Source organism: Psammomys obesus, unplaced genomic scaffold (assembly GCF_907164565.1).
Source record: "Psammomys obesus unplaced genomic scaffold, mPsaObe1.curated_primary_1811, whole genome shotgun sequence".
NCBI classification, from domain to species: domain Eukaryota; kingdom Metazoa; phylum Chordata; class Mammalia; order Rodentia; family Muridae; genus Psammomys; species Psammomys obesus.
In genome coordinates, this window is record NW_026585504.1 from 142,423 (window position 1) to 151,489 (window position 9,067).

The 9,067-nt window shown below is 47.6% G+C and overlaps 1 protein-coding gene across 1 annotated transcript; it reads right to left on the reverse strand.

The window, feature by feature from the left end:
- Positions 1-331: 331 nt before the first annotated feature.
- On the reverse strand, positions 332-5,992 carry Coq10a (coenzyme Q10A). Its single transcript, XM_055598964.1, has 5 exons — positions 5,517-5,992; positions 4,830-4,976; positions 2,332-2,524; positions 1,236-1,337; positions 332-1,031 (listed from the first exon to the last, which is right to left on the reverse strand). Exons 1-5 carry the CDS (start codon positions 5,654-5,656, stop codon positions 864-866), a joined length of 750 nt encoding a protein of 249 aa, XP_055454939.1. The 5' UTR covers positions 5,657-5,992; the 3' UTR covers positions 332-863.
- Positions 5,993-9,067: the final 3,075 nt, after the last annotated feature.

Sequence of the window (9,067 nt, forward strand, 5' to 3'; positions counted from 1 at the left end):
ACTTGTACTTACAGGGTCTCTTGGCCACTTTGCTTAAGGAGGCCTCCAAATAAAGGGTGGTCCTGGGGGCAGTAGATATATGGGATTCAGTCTAAGACTGTACGAATCTATCCTCAGACTCCTGCAACAGCTGACCTTCTGGAAAAGTCTATTAATAGGCAAGAGTAGGTCCTGGCATACAGGATGTGCTACTATAGTTAGCAAGGACACTATGTGCAAGAAGCTGTCTTCTTACATCTTTATTCCTGTGGGAAAGGGACCTGTGACTATCTTCTGCTTATCCCACTGTCCCCACCCCAAAAAAACAATACCAAAGGGAGAAGAAGGCAGATTCACGCTGTCACAATTTATTGATGTTTTATGAAAACAGGCCATGTGGAAGAAAAGGGGACATCCCAATAGTATAGAGAGCACTGTTAATGATCTCTCCTGCTGCTCTGTGTTACTGATGATTGTCAGACAGCATGGTGTCGTGTTCCTGAACTGAGGCAGTGGCCTTTTCTCTTGAAATCTTAGGGTAAGAGTTGCTTGCCACCCAGTACCTCAGTGTGAGGAAATTACTCCTGTAGTCCCTTGACTGGGTACTAAGGCTTCTTGACCTGGCACAGAGACCACTACAGCCCTGGTTTTTATTCCGTGTGAAGCGGCTGTGGGCATATAAGGCTTTCAGAACACACCTGACCCTTTCCTGTGCATCTATCTCACTTCCATGTCTGCTGTCTTTCCCACATGTCCAGCCAGCATGCAGCCCAGTTTAGTAAGAATTAAGAGGTGAACTTTTGACCTCTCTCAGAGCAAGAGCCAAACCAAATAAATAAAAATTGGGTGGGAACAGGGTAGAGGCAAGGGGACAAGCCTTTGTCTCAAGTCTGGTGCACTTCATGGAACATCAGTTCACGGGGGATGGCTGTTTCTGGACCAAACTTGGTGGCTGCCCGACGCTCAAAGGCAGCAACGTTCTGTTTTACAACTTCATCAAAAAACATGGTTGCCAGCTGAGAGTGCAGCAGAGAACGAAACTCAAAGGAAATCTAGAAATGCATAAGAGATAGTCAGAAACTTCAAGGTCATATTGGATAGTTCCTGGCCAAAGAGGAGACTGATTTTTAGTGCCTTCTTTTTCCTCAAACCCCACCCCCCACCCCAGACATCTGACATGGACTTAGACCTCTGGGTAATTACTGACTTCTAGTATTTAGCGCTTAGATCTATCCTCCCCACAAAAACTGACTCACCGAGAAGTCCACAGTGCAGGTTCGAGGGTAGGCAGGAATGCCGGGGCTGAATCGCCAAATAGACTCTAAGTGGTTGAAGAGCTTGCCATCAGTGCAAACTGCCTAGAATAGGTACAATTAGCTAGTTAACTCCCATTGTTAAGGAAGAGGGGTAGTGTTAGAGGAGCTAGAGCCACAGCTCTCAGCCTGTGGGTAATAGCCCCTTTGGAGGTTGATGAAGGGCTCTTTGACAGCACTCACCCAAGACCATGGGAACAATTTACATTATGATTTTTTTTCTTAATTTATTCACTTTACATCCAGATCATACCCCCTCTCTACCTTTTCCTCCCTACCCCTCTCCTCTAGTCCTCAGAAAGAGGGAGCCCTTCTTTCCTACCAACTGACCCCAGCCTATCAAGTCTCATCAAGACTGCCTGTATCCTTTTCCTCTGTGGCCTGTTAAGGCTGCCCTGCCAGGGAGGAGAGATCAAAAAGCAGGCAACAGAGTTTGTGACAGAGATAGCTCCTTACTCAGCTACCTACAATGGAGACTGAGCTGCCTGTGGGCTACATCTTACAAGGGGGCCTAGGTCCTTTCCATTCATGGTCTTTGGTTGGTACATGGAAATAATTTTATGGTTGGAGTCACCACAACATGAACTATATTAAAAGTGTCACAACATTAGGAAGGTTGAGAACCACTGAATTAGAGGGTTTATCTTGGTGGAACTATCCTGGGTTGACCCAGCACCACCCAAAATAATTAAAAGTGGTTTTCCCAGCCAAGCGGTGGTGGCACATGCCTGTCTTTAATCCTGACACTTGTGAGGCAGAGGTAGGCAGATCTCTGAGTTCAAGGCCAGCCTGGTCTACAAAGCAAGTTCCAGGACAGCAGGCTACACAGAGAAACCCTGTCTCAAAAAAAAGAAAGAAAGAAATTAGTTTTCCTTTTAATGTTATAGTAGGTAAATATTTAACATGTAGACATCAAGTAATTATAGGAAAAGCCAAAATAGTCCTTGAATATGAAACTGCTCATGAACAAAAAACTTACAAAAATGAAACTGCTAAGGAAAAAAAACTTCCTGGTGAATCCCTCCAAGACAGGCCTTACCTTGACCATGTGTGGTTTCACCATGGAGACAGCAGAGGTATAACGTTCCAAGACAGGTGGGAACCCAACCTCCAGCTGGGCTTTCAGGTGCCCCTTACGGCTGGACACTACCAGTGACTTCTTACACCACGGCACAAACTCGCGGTACTCCTGGACACTGGACACCACTTCAAACATCTCCTGCATTGAGTACCTAGGGCAAGAGGAGAGGCCAAGGGCCAGCTCGCTGAGCCACACTCTTCCTCGCCATTGGTCCCAAAATAATGCCAGTGGCCACTGACCAGGAGCCCAGACAAACCTGGATGATATATTTTGCACTTACAGTGAGTGGTTCCCATTCCCACCTGACAATGTCTAGCCCAGGCTAGCCTTAAACTCTATAGAGTTGAGATGATTTCAAGCTTCTGATCCTCCTATCTTTGCTTCTTAGAGAGCCGAGGTTGTCTGTGCACAGCACACCTGATTTGTGTTAGGGATCAAACAGCCTTTGCATGCTAGGCAAGTACGCTGCCTAGCATCTCATTTGAGACATCTCAAACCAGAATGCTTTTATATTGTTTTATCCCAATACAGACTACAGATGAGAGGCAGGCTGTCAGTTTTACTGGTAGCCAAATCTCAATTTTTTTTATTATCATTTTGTGTGAAGCATATGTGCAGATAAAAAGACAGTCTTGTGTAGCCCAGGCTGACCTTAAACTCACTAAAAGCCCAAGTTGACTTCAAATTTATGATCCTCCTGCCTCAGCATCCTGAGTACTAAAAACACAACTCTGTAGTAAGTTGTAACTATTAGTAAGTTGTAACTTACTAATAGTGTGGCCTTAGATAAACTACCTGTGCCTCCATTCTCTTGCCTATAACACATTAGAGCCAATAACACTTGGTTTGTGCTCAGAAGGGTTAAATCGGGCAGTGTTTTTGAAATGCCTACAGGTATGAATTAGAAATGGAACTCAGTTGGTAGATGCTGGTTTGGTATGCAAAAAGCCATAGGTGCAGTCCCCAGCAACTACATAAATGACTTGTGGTTGGTGCTGGATGGATGGCTCTCAGCTGTTAAGAACCTGTATATTCTTGCAGAGGACCCAGGTTTGATTCCCAGCATCCACATCAGGGAACTCACATTAACTTACAGCCGTCCAGCTCCAGGAGGATCAAACAACACTGGCCTCCAAGGACACACACAGTTACACATAATTAAAAATAAATCTTTTAAAAATAGAAAAATAAGCCAGGTGCAGTGGCTCACGCCTGTAATCCCAACACTCTGGGAGACAGGCCGGTGGATCTCTGTGAGTTTGAGGCCAGCCTGGTCTATAAAGTGAGTCCAGGACAACGAAGGCTACAGAGAGAAACCCTGTCTCAAAAAAACAAAACAAAAAAGGAGAAAATATAAAGATAAATGGTTTCGGTAGTGGTGACTTGTAACTCAGCACTTAGGATTGCTTACCTATTCAGTCTAGCATCTGGTAACACGTGCTCAAATAGCTTCTCTGTTCTCAGAGCATGATTTTATTTGTCAGGAAAATAATACCTTGTTGTCTTTTTTTTTAATGTGTTACTCCAAGCATGGTATCGCACGCCTTTATATGCGTGAGTGTTGTGCCTAAAGGCACATTTGTGTGTGTATGCTGCTGCTTGAGCTGCTCAGTCTCCAAGCGGGCCTGGGACTCAAACTCTGGTGCTCTGCAACAACAAGTGCTCTTAACCACTGAGCCAACTCTCTAGTCCCTATAGTTAAAATTTTTTAAAAGCATTTTTGTTGGTGCAGGTCTTTAAAGGCTTGGACACAGCCTTTAGTGCCAGCACTTAGGCAAATCTCTGAGTTTGCGGCCAGCCTGATCTAAATAGTTCCAAGGTGGACAGCCAGAGGTACTGTCTCAAACAAACAAACCTAGGTCCATTGATAGAGTAGTTTCCATTGATAGAGTAGTTTCTCAGCATGCACGAGGCCCTAGGTTCAGTCCCCAACACTGCATGTTAACAGCATGGTGGTACATGCCTGTAATCCCAGCTCTAGGAAAGTAGCTGGAAAGGCAAGATAGAAGTTCAAAGCCATCTTGACTATATGTAAAGTTCAAGGCCCACCTAAGCCACATGAGAGCTTGTCTCAAAATGTGTGTGTGTGTGAGAGAGAGAGAGAGAAAGTGCCCATGCCCATGCAAATGAGAGAGAGAGAGTGCACGTGCAATATGCATGACACAGGCTCTGGCTATGTAACCCAGGGAGGCTTCAAGTTTGCAATCTTGTCTGGCCTCCAGGGTTTATATTACAGGCCTGTGCCACCACACCCAACCACCCAGTGGCTTTGATACGGTTCTATGATGTATCTCAATTCTAGGCTTCTTAATGTGCGCACTGAGCAACCGAGGAGGGAAATTTAGGTTGGAAGGCTGGCAGCAAAAACATTGCCGGGGAGGTGGGTGAGCCAATGTGAATCTTAACCCATTATTGGTACATGGTTGTTTATTTGGAGGGAAGAGAAGGATGCTCACCCCATGATCCTACGCTCGGAGTAAGCCTTTCTCTTGTTGGTGAAGGGAGCAGCAAAGCCCATGAAGGAACGACTGGGAGGTAGGCCAGCCTCAGCAGCCAAGACCTGGGCAGCACGAGGCAAGAAGAGGTTACCGGAAATCAGAAACCTAGCGCCAAAAGGAAAGGAGAGGCAGCGTCACGATTCTGTTTTCGTATTTAACTGGTTCCAGGTGAAGGGGAAGAGAGATGCATCACAGAGGAAGGTCGTTCGGGCAAACTTTTCTCCCCCCTAGCACCTGCTGCAGCTAACGGGGCTGGCTGGCCAGGCAGTCACGAGTGCGAAAGGTCGAGGGCGGCTGAGGACAGGGCTAGGGATGGGGATGGGGAAGAGGACACGTCCGAAGTGCCAGCTGCCTTTGGGGCAACGCCACTGCCGCAGGCAAACTCGAAGCATCTCTGACCCCAGTTCCTGACCAGGCCCATCAAAGGCAGAGCGTCCACAAAGGGTCAAGCAGTGGCTGGCACGTACCCACCCAGAGCACGCAACTCGTACACGGATCTCCAGAGCTCTATTCGGGCTCCCAGAGCCTGCCACCGTCAGCCCTTCTTCGGCCCGCCGTCTAAGGGCTGCCACCCTCCACCGCGTAACCTCGGGGTGCCCGGCGACCCCCTCCGGCCCCGCGCGGACGCCCGTGCTTGCCTCTCACCTCATTGGCAGCGGCAGCCGCGGAGGGCCCGGGGGCGGGGGCGGGACGGAGCGCGCGCCCCGGCTAAGCGAAAAGCCGCCGCAGCTCCGGGCGGCCGCGCGCGTCGGGGCCGGGAGCCTCCGCGCGCCCGCCGAGGCCATGAGCGCCCCTGCCCCTGCCCCGCACTGTGCGGCGAGCTGCAGGGCAAGCTGGGCGGGGAGGGAGGCGCGGGCTCCGGCTGCCTTCGCCCTGCTCTGGCCCGCGCGCCGGGTAGGCTAGCACTGAAGCGGCGACCGCAGCGCCCGGTCCCCTCACGTCACGCCGTTGCCAGGGTTCGGTAGAGGGAGAGCGAGGAGGGAAGGGGCAACGCTGCCTGTCGGGAGATGTAGTTTCTTTGATACCTCTGGCGAGAAAGAAAGGGCGCTGGGTGCGTGTCTATGGAGCTGCAGAGATGGCCCGGGGGAGCGAGGTCGCCTGGCACAAGCTACTTGGAGAGTCTGTGATCACCGGACCTGATACGTAGGCGCAGAGGCGACGTTGTGGGCGTGCCAACGGCAGAGGTCTACACATGTCCAGGGGACGCCTCTCAGAGCTCTTCAGAGTGAGAGTCTGTTCACCGCGGTGGCCTTCGCAGTGCCTGCTGCTGCGGATTTACATCTTTGGAAAAGGATATTAACGTTGCAAGCTCTGGGCTGACTTGCATAGTCTCTCCTCGATGTACACCCCGTTCTCTCCCTTCTTCCCCCTCTCGTTATATCAGACAGATATTTCAGCTCCTTAGCTTGAACCGGCTTGAATTTGCAGTTCATCATGAACGTGTCCCTGGGGGCATAATTTTCCCTTAGTATTTATGAAAAGAAGTAGGAGGCTGAGACAGGATTGCCACGAGTTCCAGGCCAGCCTGGGCTACATAGCCAGTTTTAGAGTAGCCACGTCTACACATTGAGGCAAGGCCCACTCTAGATATGTTTTGTTTGTTTTTTGAGGTGCCCTCACTATGTAGGCCCTGTTGGTCTGGAACTCTTGGAGGTGCTCATGCCTCTCAGCAGCTGAGACTACAGGCAGGAGCCCCAGAAAGGACAGCTCAGAGATGTTTGCTTTGATTTGAAACATGATCTTGCTCAGTAACCTGCACTGCTAGCCTTGAACCCCTGCCGCAGTTTCCCAGTTGCAGGAATTACAGGCGTGAGCCACCACAAGTGGCCAGAATGTACTTTTAGAGAAAACCATCATTGTCTGGAAAATGAGACATCACAGGCAGAAAGCCCAACGGTAAATACCATTTACTGCTTCCTATTGTTCAAGGAGAAGACAATTGCTCTTGATAAAAGCAGGAACAAAGGGAAATGAGAAAAGAAACAAGCTACATATTAGAGATGAGACCTAAATGGATGAAAAATAAAGCAAAATTCTCCCAAGTGAGGGCTGAATTTAAGGACTTGGGACTGCCACAGACCTAGCTCCCTCTCCTCCTGTACTAATGCTCTCCACATTCATTCGAGCTTTGTCTGACAATCCAATCTGGTGGCAGAAGACAGGCAATCAAAGAGCTACGTTGTGATACAACTTGAATGCTTTATACAAATAAGGTCCTGGATTCCAGAGGCTGGCCAAATTGCTCAGTGGGTAAGAGTGCTTGCTTGCCCAGCCTGATCTGAATTCAAACCCCAGGACTCCCCATGGAGAGGGCCTTCTCCTCTGTCATAGACACACACTTAATAAGTTTTTTTTTTCTTATGAACAAATAAATGCTTTGTCTCTTTTCCTTTTGCTCTCTTTCTTCCACCTTCCTGAGGGGTATGAACCCCTAGATACAGGATGACTTCATTTCTTTTCCTCTTTTAACATCTTTCCTTCCAAGCTCTTCAGGGAGAGCCTGTAACATCCTCATTCCCTTCCAGTTCAGATGTGGTGATCTGACAGCATCTGACCTTGAAGGGCAGTTCACTCCTTCCAGCTCTACTCCCTGGTCTACACCTGCCTCCTCTGATGTGTGAGAGAGACAGCTGCTTGGAGTGAGAATGAGCAGGTTAGGTAAAAGAAAAATTAACTGGGATACATGACTGAACTGTGACCTCATTAACACCGCCTTAACTGACTTAACTGCTTCAGAATCCCTATGGTCCGGTAGCCCTACAAAACCAATGTGCTTGCTGTTCTCCAACTAATTAAATAGCTAATTACTCCCATTTAATTCTTTCCTAGTTCATTTCCTTTACCTCTTGTTGTGCCCCTGCCATTTCACACCAATAACCTTTAAGTACTGACTTAAGACACCTCCTCCAGGAAGATTTTCTTGACTGAACCAACATAGGCACCACTCTGAATACTAAATTCCATGAAAACAAGCATGAATCCTGTATTTTCTCATTGTTTTGTGTGTTTGTTATATTTTCCTAGATTATAAACATTTCAAAAAGAGACACTTGCCATAAATTACAAGTTTCTTAAAAAAAACTTTCTCTGTGTGTGGTTTTTAGACACAGGGTATCTCTGTGTAGCCTTGGCTGTCCTGGACTCACTTTGTCAACCAGGCTGGCCTTGAATTCACTGAGATCCTCCTGCCTCTGCCTCCCTGAGATTACAAGCCTGCCACACCTGCGCCTGGCCTTTGGCTGGTTTTGAGACAGAGTCTCATAAATAGCCCAGACTTACCTCAAACTCCTTATGTAACCAAGGCTGGCTATGAATTCCTGATATTCCTTCTAAGTTACAGACATATACTACCATACTTGGCTAGAATTTCTTTTTTGTTTGTGTGCTTGTTTTGAGACTAGCCTCACTACTAAGTCCTCACTGCCCTGGAACTTCCTATGTAGAACAGGCTGGCCTCAAACCTTCAGAGATCTGTCTGCCTCTGCCTTCCAAGTGCTGGGAATAAACACGTGTGCCTCTACACCCAGTTTAGCTAAAACTTCAAAGTTTCTACCTACTGAGAAGATAATACTGAACCTTCACATTTGTTAGTGTGGGGCGTCCACCAGAGAAGACTGCACAGACATGGGTTTAAGACAATAGAAGGTCTTTACGAGCTGACTCCAACTACACTGGTATTTAGGATCCCAGAGTAGCCCTGAGCCTTCCTCAGGGTGAGCTTTTAAAGCACAAACCCATGTCCTGGTTGGCATACTTCAGTTAACAAGAACAATTAGCCAGAAGCAGAACTACAGAAGCCAGAAAGCTGCGGATTTTGAGGGATTAAGCCTTTGTCTTCATGTTGACAGGTAAGTTGTCTTCATGCTGCATTTTGTGGCTAGAACGGTACCTTTCATTATGGCGTCAGTTGTGCTAAAGTCTGAAGCCCTGTTACATTAGAAGTAAAACCAATGTCTAAAGAAAGACAGGCAGGGTTGGGGAGATGGCTCAGTGGTTAAAAGCACTGGCTGCTCTTCCAAATGACCTGGGTTCAATATTCAGCACCCACATGGTGGCTCAGCACTGTTTATAACCCCATTTCTATGGAATCTGACACCTTCATACCAACACACAGAATAAAATTAAATAATTTCTTTTACAAAAAAGAAGAAGAAGAAGAAGAAGAAGAAGAAGAAGAAGAAGAAGAAGAAGAAGAA